This window comes from Myotis lucifugus, unplaced genomic scaffold (assembly GCF_000147115.1).
Source record: "Myotis lucifugus unplaced genomic scaffold, Myoluc2.0 scaffold_28, whole genome shotgun sequence".
Taxonomy (NCBI): Eukaryota; Metazoa; Chordata; class Mammalia; order Chiroptera; family Vespertilionidae; genus Myotis; species Myotis lucifugus.
In genome coordinates this window covers 7,033,309-7,045,892 of record NW_005871076.1, presented here as the reverse complement: position 1 = coordinate 7,045,892, position 12,584 = coordinate 7,033,309, and the positions used below count along the sequence as shown (strand labels likewise).

The 12,584-nt window shown below is 41.7% G+C and overlaps 1 protein-coding gene across 8 annotated transcripts in view; it reads right to left on the bottom strand.

The window, feature by feature from the left end:
• FAM13B (family with sequence similarity 13 member B) overlaps positions 1 to 12,584 on the bottom strand; it is a 64,193-nt gene that overhangs the window by 32,246 nt on the left and 19,363 nt on the right. For 4 of the 8 annotated variants that reach the window (XM_006086550.3, XM_023752136.1, XM_014453872.2 and 1 more), the window contains 6 exons: positions 7,849 to 8,026; positions 7,404 to 7,545; positions 5,616 to 5,776; positions 4,683 to 4,724; positions 3,753 to 3,905; positions 179 to 311 (listed from right to left, as the gene is read on the bottom strand). In XM_006086550.3, coding sequence (XP_006086612.1) covers positions 179 to 311; positions 3,753 to 3,905; positions 4,683 to 4,724; positions 5,616 to 5,776; positions 7,404 to 7,545; positions 7,849 to 8,026 — 809 coding nt within the window. The remainder of the gene's footprint in view (positions 1 to 178; positions 312 to 3,752; positions 3,906 to 4,682; positions 4,725 to 5,615; positions 5,777 to 7,403; positions 7,546 to 7,848; positions 8,027 to 12,584) is intronic. The other 4 variants (XM_023752139.1, XM_014453873.2, XM_023752138.1 and 1 more) reach the window with 3 other exon arrangements.

Sequence of the window (12,584 nt, the reverse complement as noted above, 5' to 3'; positions counted from 1 at the left end):
ACCCAATAATGGTTCCTGACCACTACTAAGAAAATGTGTGTTCCTTGAATCAAGATATATACGTGTGTTAGAAAAGATAGTGAACTATGGCTTCTGCAGTCAAAGGAATACATAAAACAATCAGAATTATATGTTTAGCACACCTAACAGATTTTTTTTAAGTCTTTGCATTTCTTACCTGGTTATTTTCTTCATCATCAAATACAAAATCTTGCTGCATAACTTCATTGTCTAAATTAGTGCTGGCCACAGGTTCTGAGCAGTCTCTGCTTCTTTCACTGGCATTAATATCATCATCAGCAATATCAACCCTAGAAATGACGATTAAAAAATCAGATCAGGTCAAATGTTGAATATGTAATGCCTTTGAAATAAACAATGATCTGAAACTTTTACTTATTAAAGAAAATATACCCTTTTCATAAAAATCCACTCTCTCTTTATCCTGCCAAGTTTCATTAAATGCACTAAGTTTATTTTTGTCTCTCCATGGGATGTTGTAAGGAATCTACCTTGTTTGTTAACCCTTTTGAAAAATGAATGGTGCCCTGGCAGGTGTGGCTCATTTGGTAGGAGCGTTGTTTCATGCACCAAAAGGTCACAGATTCAATTCCTGGTCAGGGCACATACCTAGGTTGCAGTTCCTATCCCCAGGCTCAGAAGCAATGAATCAATGTTTCTCTCCCTTTCTCTCTACCTCCTTTCCCCTCTCTCTAAAAATCAATGAAAATGTCCTCAGATGAGGATTTAAAAAAACAAACAAAAACAAGATGAATGGCTTTAAAATTCATTTATGTACTAAAATAACAATTTTCCTTAAAAATATCCACTCTCAATCATAATAATGACCTATTTGTTTAATTAAAATACAAATTTAGCCCTAGCCAGTTTAGCTCAGTGGATAGAGCATCGGCCTGCAGATTGAAGGGTCCCAGGTTTGATTCCAGCCAAGGGCATATGCCCAGGTTGCGGGCTTGATCCCCAGTAGGGGATATGCAGGAGGCAGTCAATCAATGATTCTCATCATTGACGTTTCTTTCTTTCTCTCTCTCTCTCTCTCCCTCTCTCCCCACCTCTCCCTTCCTCTCTGAAATCAATAAAGATATATTTTTTAAAAATAAAAATAATAATAAAATACAAATCTAGCACTAGACACCGTAGTGTCCAACACTTTATCAAGTACAACAGGAATAGCTTCCTACTGCAGATTTCCCATCTTACATAATTTAGAATATACAAAACTCTGCAGGTTTTTGTTTACAAAGACAATACCACTACTGAGAGAACATGAGTGGTAAAAATAAGAATACTGTCCCCAGTTGTAGAAATAAGAATATTGTCTAAGCATGGCCATAGGTTTTCAACATCTCTAGCCAAGCTAAGGACAAACTCTAAGGAACCTGCTTATATTACATCTTTTGAAACATTTTCCCACTTTTTCCAACTTTTAAATACTGCTTTTTCCCTTCATATTCAGCCCAAATACTCCCTATAGATCCAGTTCTATCAATTTTTTTGTTTTTTTCCTTAATCCTCACCAGAGAATATTTTTCCATTGATTTTTAGGGAGTCTGGAAGAGAGAAAGTAAGACAGAGAGAAACACATCGATTGGTTGCCTCCTGCACAAGCCCCGGGCAGGGCCCAGGCCAGAGAAAAGCCTGCAACCTTTACCGTACCCTTTACTGGAATCGAACCCAGGACCCTTTAGTCTGCAGGCCAACGCTCTATCCACTCAACCCAAATGGCTAGGGCAGTTCTATCAGTTCTAATCATGCCTTAAAAGGAGACAAACCAGGGCCAATACTTAGAGCTGCACAGGCTGGTGATGCCATTCATGCAAGCTACATGACACACCTGCAGTTATACAATACTAGAGGCCCAGTACATGAAAATTCATGCACTGGCGGGGGAGTCCCTCAGCCCGGCCTGCCCCTTCTCACAGTCCGGGAGCCCTCACTGGCGAGAGGCAACCCAGTGATCAGGGGAAGGCAACGCCCATCACACCTCTGCTGCTGCCACTGCCAACAGTGCAAGCCTCAGCCAGCCCTGGTTACCTGAACCTCGGGCGGCCCTGGGCAGCTGGGCAGCTGCCATCCGAGGTTTGCCTGCACTTTGGGCTGGCCCTGGGAGGCTGGGCAGCCACCATCCAAGGCTTGCCTGCACCTCGGGCCAGCCCTGGGCAGCTGGGCAGCCGCCAACCAAGGTAGATTCCTTACAACATCCCATGGAGAGACAAAAATAAACAGTGCATTTAATGAAACTTGACAGGATAAAGAGAGAGTGGATTGATGGACATTCATTCATTTAAAGGTAACAAGTCATATTAAAGAATGGAGTTACATCACATAACAGTACACAGAGGTACTTTAAACTTATGTAAATTCAACTATCAATGGCTACTCTTAAGGAAAAAGCAAAACAAAACAACCATGTAGGGAGAAAGGAGGCTAGTGGCAGGGGATAACAATTTAAACAGGAAAAGATGATTCTGCTCACCATGTCATTCAATGATCACATGCACCAGGAGTGATATTCTCCTGTCCCTGTAACCTATCTGTCTAGATCTCTGCTTGTTTCTCCTGGTGTGACCCTGTTGCACAGAAGTCTAACTTTTAAAAGTATTTTTCATATAACAGTCTATAAAGGTAAGCTAACTACTTTATCTGATGTTCTGGGAGGAAAACCTGGCTGTGTTGGACTTAATAAACAATTTCAGAGATTTTTCTATGTACATACGTATATATAATACTAGAGACCTGGTGCACAAAATTCGTGCACACATGCGGTCCCTAGGCCTGGTTGGCGATCAAAGCGTGAGCATCTGGCGTGGAAGGGCAGGTCCCAGCTAACCTCTGGGCCCTGGGCAGCACCTGGACCCCCAAGCACTCCCTCCTCCTGAATCACAGCGCCCGAGTCCCCACGCAGAGATGCAGTGAGCATGGTTGGACACCACGGGCTGGGGTGCAGTGTGGGCCTCTGGGCCGCCCAGCGGCGCCGCACGGAAGCCAGGCGGGCAGTGCACTCTCTCCCACCCGGCCTCGCAGATCAGCTCCTGCGCAAACCCACGGGGAGCCCGTGGTCCTGGCAGCTGTGGTCCTAGCAGCTGTGGCCCGGCTCACCCAGAAGAGGCTGCATGGGTGCGGGGCAGGCTACACGCAGGTACCCGGCACCTGAGCAAAGGCTTCCCCGGTGCGCGAGCCCTGGCATCCTGGGGGAGGGTAGCGGGGGAGTGAGAGTGAGCTCAGCAGACACCCCGCATTCTCACCACACCTCCGTCCCTGTCACCTCTGCCCCCAGGTAGCTGGTGAGAGGTCGCAGCCCCCCGCCCAGGCGCCACAGGAGGTTGGTCGCCGCCACCCACCCCCAGTTCCCTGTCGCAGCCCGGGGCCCAGCCCTGATCGGGCAATCAGAGCCTACTGGCTTGGGGGGAGAAACCAGGAGGTCGTGCAGCAGGCCCTATCCGGCAATCAGGGCCTGCGGGCTGGGGGCAGCTCCTGCTTTGAGCATCTGCCCCCTGGTGGTCAGTGCACGTCATAGCAATCGGTCATTCCATCATAACGATCGCTTAGGTTTTTATATATACTAGTATAGATAATTTACATACAAATACATACAAAGTCACTTCTCACACAAAGTTCCAGAAATCTCTAAGATGAGACCCCATTATCTAAATAAAAATAAAGTTTTTTAAAGATAACAAAACAATTTTATAACTCATAATAGCAGTAAAATGTTTTTAAAAGTTTCTTACTGGTTATTAGATCCTTCCCCATCACAATTAATACTTCCTGCTTCATTATTACACACCAGACTTTGCTGTTGTAAATTAAGATCCTGATCTATGCTGCTCTGCAGATCAAAAAGGTGCTGTTCCACAGTTGTCCTAATTGTTCTGTCTAAAATGCTACAAAACAGAACACATTTTAGTGAGACACAGTCATCCTAACTGCATATTTCACTACATAAACATAAATGTTAAAAACTATGACCAGTAAAACAAATTATCATGAATTTTAAATGAGTAAGCTAGAGTGTAAAAAGAAATACATAGAAGGAATACACAACACAGGATCAAATTTTATAATGAAATCTGCCCAAATAGATATTATACAAATCAATTATAATGTCACTATTACTACAGAGGTGGGAAGGACCAGTGTCAATCATCCTCACTACTATATAGTCATTTAAATAGACTTTTCAAAACTATGTTTATAAAGCAAAATAATTTACCATGCTCAGTTAAATAAAAGAAAAAAAATGTAAGGGTATTGTTCCTATTTTTTACGTGAAGTCTTTTTCTTTTTTTTTCTTTTTATTTTAAACACTGATTTGTTGTTCCACTTATTTATGCATTCATTGGCTGATTCTTGTATGTTCTCTGAGTGGGGATTGAACCTGCAACCTTGGCGTATCGGATGATGCTCTAACCAACTGAGCTTACCTGGCTAGGGCCAAAGTCTACTTCTTCAAGAAAATAATAAAAAAGCTCTAACAGTTTTCAATCTTAGTGCCTTCTTCATTTGTTTCTACTACAGTATATAAACCACTAACTAGTTTCACTGTGTTATGTACAATCTTCCTCTAAAGGAAGCACAATAAATACATGATTTTCATTTCTACAATTCAGCAATATTTTTTTTTTAACTTTTAAATTGTCTTCTGTAAGTATACTACTTACTCTGCAGAGGCTGGTAAGATGCTGGTGGGAGATATATGGGCACTGTAATCAAAGAAAGAAATTAGCTATAAAACTTTAAAATACTAAATGACTATAAAATATGCTGAAAACTGCCACATTTGTACTACCTTGAAACAACCAGAAGAGCATGTAGTTAGTTTTATGTTCATCTCTAGCAGAGTATGATACTAATTTTCTAAAGAAATTACTTTTTCACACAAAAAAGACCCTTAAAAACATTCTCCCTCCTGTGTGTGTGTGTGGGGGGGGGGGGGGGATGATGCCAGCTACTTCATCTGATACTCACTTGGAGAAACACTGACTTATTCCAAATCTTAAGGAGGAAAAGTTGACTACTGCCCAATAAAAGTACCCCATGTAGGATAGTATGATGGTCTCAATACTAGCCCTATACGCCTTGCCAGAGTAACAGTATTTGCTATTACTCAGAGGATGTTCTCAAGCAACAAACAGAAAAGGCAAAACCTAGCCACTTTTTGCTAAGTGGTTAGTGTCAGCTCTCAGACTGAAGGATTCTGGGTTTGATTCCGGTCAAGGGCATGTACCTTGGTTACAGGCTCAATCCCCGGCCCTGGTTGGGGCATGTGCAGGAAGCAACCTATGGATGCCTTTCTCATATCGATGTTTCTCTCTCTCTCTGTCTCTCCCCGTCCCTTCCAATCGCTCTAAAAAAAAAAAAATCAATGGAAAAAAAAATCCTCAGGTGAGGATTAACAAAAATAAATAAATTTGTGTTTTTAAAAAGATATATATATGTAAGAGATTGTATTTAAAAAGAAAGGTATCTATGTTATAACTAAAATTTTCTTAGCAAGATTACTTTAAGTTTTTCTTGTTTGATTTAGTGGTTGAGTGAATCTACTTCTAGAATAAAATGCTCAAAAGCTAAAGTTCTTTCAAATGAAATACTACCTTGTTGATGCTGTAACACTATTTGCTTCCAGGATGTTTTCAGTCATCCTTAATTGTACCACCTCTGGCATGTCATTTGATTTTTCTGCTCCTTCTTCTGGAAGTTCTTCTATATGTTCCAGCTTTTCATCTTCCTCTTCTTCCTCAGAAAGTTCATTAACCTATATAAAAAGAAACAGAGAATTAAAATTTTATGAAACTAGAAAAGAACAAAAAAGAAAAGAAAATTTCATGAAACTGTTCATTAACATTACCTAAGATGTACTATTCCAAGAAAATTTTAAACACAACTCATTTTTTACTTCATTTCCTAGGACCAAAAAATCAATGGGAAAATATCCTTGGGTAGGGGTTCACACACACACACACACACACACACACACACCCTGAAATAAATAAATAAAAAGAGACTTAAAAAAAAGAATTGATTATATTAGTTTGGGTAAGAGTAAACATTAAAAACTTAAATAAAAATGCTCTCTCTCACCCCACATTTATCTTCAAAAGTTCTTCTGATTCTCTCCTTGTCAATTTGACCTTCCACTTATCAACAGTCTATTCTGTTCATAAGTTATTCTGAACCTGCCCTATATATATGCAGCTACCTCAACTCCACTTAAAGAAAACTCTCATCCATACCTCCATCTCTTCTTTCTTTGACTGCTATAATTCCCCTCTCTAGGGTCTTGTGTAATGCCTGCTCTCCACACTCCAGCTTGTGGAGAATGCTGCTACCTGCCTTCTCAAATGTATACAGAAACATAATTATCACCTACATCTTCAAACCATTCTACTGGATTCACATTCATTTAAGGACCCCATGTCTACTGACTCTGGGCCATTTTTCAAACACACCCTATTCATCATATCCAGTCCTCTCTCTCATACTATTACTAAAAATATCTACTACGTTAAAAGATTCTAACAGCCAAATAGTTGCATTTATAGGGTGAAACTCAAAAAGAAGAGAGCACTAGACAAACTTGCTTCAAGAGTTACAAACAAGAGTTAAAAAACTACCTGCAGCCGAAACCGGTTTGGCTCAGTGGATAGAGCGTTGGCCTGCGGACTCAAGGGTCCCAGGTTCGATTCCGGTCAAGGGCATGTACCTGGGTTGCGGGCACATCCCCAGTGGGAGATGTGCAGGAGGCAGCTGATCGATGTTTCTCTCTCATCGATGTTTCTAACTCTCTATCTCTCTCCCTTCCTCTCTGTAAAAAATCAATAAAATATATTAAAAAAAAAAAACTACTTGCAACCTAAACTTACTCTAATGCTTCTCATTAATGACAATGATTGCAGTGCTATACTGAGTTGCTACTTTAACCAAGAAAAATTTTATTTGCTTAAGAGTTTGCATGAACTTTGTATTGAATCTTTCCCTCTACCTTCTACTTCTCACCCTCTGCCTACATTCCTCTATGCTAGCAATTCTTCAACAACACACACACACACACACACACACACACACACACAACCACTATTCTTACAAAATACACAAAGCTTAAGTTAACAGAAGAAAAAACACAAAGAAGAAATAAACATACAAAATCTCTACCATATATTCTGGTTTCAATGCCTTTCCCATATTATCCAAATTGAGGACAAGTTGTTTAAAAAAAATATCACATTCAGCTATTACTTAGATATAGATGATTCCATATAATAACCAAGAGCATGTCTTCCAATTTAGTACTAAAAATTCCACCAAAGTTTGTACCAAGCCCTTGAGAGCAATTCTTTTTTAAAAAATTCTTCCTCCAAGTAGAATATGTAAAATATTCTCACCTGTTCAGTAATTGAACTCAAATCATTAGATGAAAAGTCTTCCTCTTCATTTTCAAAAAACTCATAGTAATTTTCCAGAAGTCCAGCCATTATCCTGCTCACTATTTCTTGCTCTTTCAGATCTTCCACATCTGTGTAAATGCTAAGAATAAAAGTCCAAATTGAATTGAGTGTTCTTAAATCAATCACAGGTAAAGTCAGAAGACAACCAATGAGTCATTTCATAATCTTGAGCAATGTCATCATTCTGTGCCTCAGTTTTCCCATCTGTAAACCCTACCTAATTTGTACCCTGTCCAAAAAAATGCTAGGAAGATTAAGCAGCTCTAGTATAAAAAATAATGGTTCATCAAGCAACCTATGATCCTTGGGAGACAGCATAATGATTCTATTCCACAAACTCGAGGTTTTTTTTTAATTAAACAAAAATTATGAAAAAACTTACTGGAAGACATCTGGACCAAAGACAGCAGCCAAAGAGTTTGCAGACCAAATTTCTTCATGATGTGATGCTACATTGGCTAAAAATCTACACAGAAACTTTAACAAGCTGTAATTAACAGGTGGAAGCTGTTGCAAGAGGAACCTCAACTTTCTTCCAAATTCATCTTCGTTATTATAATCTATAAAACATAATGACAGGTGTTTTTAATGAAGCAAAAGCAAAGCTCAAATACTGTGCCAGGTTCACATTATTCCACCCACATCACCTTTTTTCTGTAACAATTCAAAACCTCTTCACTTCCTCTACTAGAGGCCAAATGCCCTCAGGCTTTGCATTTTACTTATTAAGTAGAAAAGAGGAGTGGAGAAGGAACTCAACTCCTCAATTGCTGGAGGATGTTTTCCTCATCTATTACTCACTGGCCCCAATTCTCTAATTTTTTTTAATTCTCACCATATTGTCTCTTGCATGACTGTACCTGTATTTCCAAACTAGTGTCAACTATAAGTCAAAATACACTGGCCAATACCAGTCAAGTACTAGTGAGCAAAGAGAAGCAATTTAACCCTAGCTGGTTTGGCTCAGCGGATAGAGCGTCAGCCTGCGAACTGAAGGGTTCCGGGTTCGATTTTGGTCAAGGGCACATGCCCAGATTGCGGGCGCAATGCACAGAAGGAGGCAGTCGATCAATGATTATCTCGCTCGCTCGCTCTCTCCCTCTCCTTTTCTTTCTGAAATCAATAAAAATATTTTTCTTTTAAAAAAAGAGAGAAGCAATCTAACCTGATAATAATGTCATACTTTTGCCCTAACCGGTTTGGCTCAGTGGATAGAGCATCGGCCTGCGGACTGAAGGGTCCCGGGTTCGATTCCGGTCAAGGGCATGTACCTTGGTTGCGGGCACATCCCCAGTTAGGGGATGTGCAGGAGGCAGCTGATTGATGTTTCTCTCTCATCAATGTTTCTAACTCTCTATCCCTCTCCCTTCCTCTCTGTAAAAAAATCAATAAAATATATTTTAAAAAATAAATAAATAAAAAATAATGTCATACTTTTGACTTGAACGAATGGGAAAACAAAGGAGTGAGTTTCTTCTGCCTTGACATCCCAAAATGAACAATTAACTTTGGCAATACTAATAGAACTAAATAAAAAGAAATTCCATTTCTCATGTGTTTTTCTCCTCTAAGCTGGTGTTGGTTTCTGTTATGCAAGTGAGTTTTCAACTAACAGAAGTAGACCTTGTGTTTATCATGTCAAACATGCCAGGGTTGCAGGCTTGATCCCCAATGGGGGCGTGCAAGATGGTTCTCTCTCATCATTAATGTTTCTGTCTCTCTCTCCCTGTCCCTTACTCTATGAAATCAATAAAAATATTTTTTAAAGTAAAAATAAAGCCAGTTTTTAAAAATATTTTTCTTCAGGTTCTTAAAACTAATTTTAAAATTCTTGGCTGAAAAACTCTTACTAGGTTGTGGTCATGACACTGACCATCTGTGAAAATAACACATGTCTAAGAAGTTTGTCAGGAAGGGCGACAGTCACGTAAGTTTCACTTAAAATGTAAAATGCAAGCAATAACAATTCTATATTTTGTAATATTATCACTGTCCCCATTCAAACACACATGTACTTTGATTTTATATTTGGATGGAACAGTCCCTGAATTAATGTTTTTTAAACAACCATGCCTTACTGGTGGAAAATTTTAACCTAAGCATTTAGCAGAAAAGGATTATTTAGAAAATCAAGTTTATCAATTCAAAAAATACATGCAAGTAATATTATCAATATGATGGCTATAGCAACACTGACAAATTCTATCTAACATCCTCTCTACTTTTGTAGCACTTATCATCTAACATACCCACATATTTATTTGGTTTAGCATCTATTTTCCTCTCTCCCCCTTCATGACCTTTAAATTTTAGCTGATAAGACATTTTTATTCTGTTTTGTTCACTGCTGCATTCCCAGAATCTATAACAGTGCCTAGCATATAGCAGGTGTTCAATAAATATTAGTTCAATAAGCTGAATAATTACACAATCACAGAAAAAAGATTCCCAACTACTAAAACATTTGATTGGGTGGCAAGAATGTGGGCAAGAATGTTTTTACACAGTATTGAAATACACAATCATGTTGCTCTTCTTTTGTCTGTGTACATTTTTACTACACACAAATATTTATACCTGTCAGGTTGCTTCTAAAGTTTTCAAATAAGGCAGAGAAGCATTTTTTTTTCATCTACACACACACACACACACACACACACATAAATTACACACCTGCTTATATTTATTTCCTTTTGAGTGTACTTCCTATACATATATCATGGTGGGGAACCTTTTTTCTGCCAAGGACCATTTGAATATTTATAATATCATTCTCGGGCTATACAAAACTATCAACTTAAAAATTAGCCTGCTATATTTGGTCAAACGTTTAATTAACTCATCCCTAATGCCTTGGCAGAGCCAGACCAGATGATTTCATGGGCCGGACATTCCCCACCCCTGGTATATATCTAAGAAGTATCCCTTGACTAGCAATTCTTTCAAGCATCATTCACAAAACTGGGGACTGTGATTTCTATCAAAACATAATGTATAAGTAGTTGGACAAACCATCAAGGTCTAAACCAGTAGCTGACAAAATTTGAAAATCAAAAATCAATAGAATGGTTGTCATGACTTGAGAGAGAGGGGCACTAGAATAAAGGCTGCCATATATATGATATACATATATATACACATATATACCCATATATACATATATATATACATACACACACACATATATGTATATACACTTTTTTTTTTAAAGAATGCCCTGGCCAGCATAGCTCAGTGGATGAGCATCAACCTATGAATCAGGAGGGCTTGGTTCAATTCCCAGTCAGGGCATATGCCTTGATCCCCAGTGTGGGGCATGCAGGAGGCAGCCAATCAATGATTCTCTCTTATCATTGATGTTTCTCTCTCTCTCCCTCCTTTCCTCTCTGAAATCAAAAAAATATATATTTTTAAAAATGGTCAAAAGACAAATAAACAAAATAAAATAGATTTTATTACAACAGAAATGCCAATATCACCTCAATTACTGCCACACCCATCTGCATAGCTATTAAAGAAATGGATGTGTATGTGGTTGCATGTGTATGCATATACACACATGCTAATAGTTATGTAAATAGGGAATGGAAGGGAATGGTAGATTTCTCATACTGTAACACTGGAAGACTTATTGGCCACAAGCATTTTTGCACACCTTAAAAATTAGAGGCATACTGTAATTCCATGAATGATAGATAACACAGTACACTAGAGGCCCGGTGCACGAAATCCATGCACTGGGGGTTGGGGGGGGTCATGGGTGTCCCTCAGCCTGGCCTGCACCCTCTCACAATCCAGGACCCCTCAGGTAGGGTCCCTATGCCTGGCAGTGATCAGGGCCTATAGGGGTTTTCCTTCCCCTGGCTTCCGGCAGCTGGCCCCACCCCCGCCGCTGCCACTGCTTGCCATCTATGCGGCACTGCCCCCCCTCCCCCTCCACCAGTCGCCTCCCTCCGTGGTCAACAGGCATGGGCTGCAATCGCTTGGCCGGCCTGGGTCTCTCTCTGCAGGGTGATTGCTGGCCGGCCCCGCACACCCTCCACAGTGTCGCTGGCCAGTGGCCTAGGCCTCCCTCTGTGGGGCAATCGATCACAGGGCCCCCAGATCAATCGCCCACAGAGGGAGGCCCCGCCCACCCGCCACAGCACCCACAGCAGCACTGCCAGCCGGGAGCCTGGGCCTCCCTCTGTGGCCGCCGGCTGGGTGGCCTAGGCCTCCCTCTGTGGGAAAATCATGGGGCGATGGCGGGGCCCCCTGACCAATCACATTGCACCCGCCTTGGCTGGCCTGGCGCCAGTGCATGTCATAGCGTGATCATCCAGAAGGTCATCCAGTCATTTTGCTGTTTGGTCGTTCAATCGATTTGCACATTATGCTTTTATTATTATAAACTAGAGGCCCACTGCACGAAATTCGTGCACTGGAGGGGGGGGTGTCCCTCAGTCCAGCCTGCACCCTCTCCAATCTGGGACCCCTCAGGACAGTGGTCGGCAAACTGCGGCTCGCGAGCCACATGCGGCTCTTTGGCCCCTTCAGTGTGGCTCTTCCACAAAATACCGACTTCTGCGCATGGGCCACGAAGTTTCAATCGCACTGTACGTGCGCACCCGCACGTGGTATTTTGTGATCCCCCACAGGGATCGAGCCTAAACCGGCAGTTGGACATCCCTCTCACAATCCAGGACTGCTGGCTCCCAACCGTTCACCTACCTGCCTGCCTGATTGCCCCTAACCGCTTCTGCCTGTCAGCCTGATCACTCCCTAACCACTCCCCTGCCAGCCTGATCAACGCCAAACTGCTCCCCTGACAGCCCAGTTTCCCCCAACTGCCCTCCCCTGCCGGCCCAGTTGCCCCCAACTGCCCTCCCCTGCAGGCCCAGTCCCCCCCAAATGCCCTCCCCTGCAGGCCCAGTCACCCCTAACTGCCTTCCCCTGCCAGCCCGGCTGCCCCCAACTGCCCTCCACTGCCGGCGTGGTCGCCCCCTAACTGCCCTCCCCTGCAGCCCTGTTTGCCCCTAACTGCCTTCCCCTGCTGGCCTAATCGCGCTGAACTGCCCTTCCCTGCCAGACATCTTATATTGGCCATCTAGCGACCGCGTGAATAAGCCCGTCGTGTTC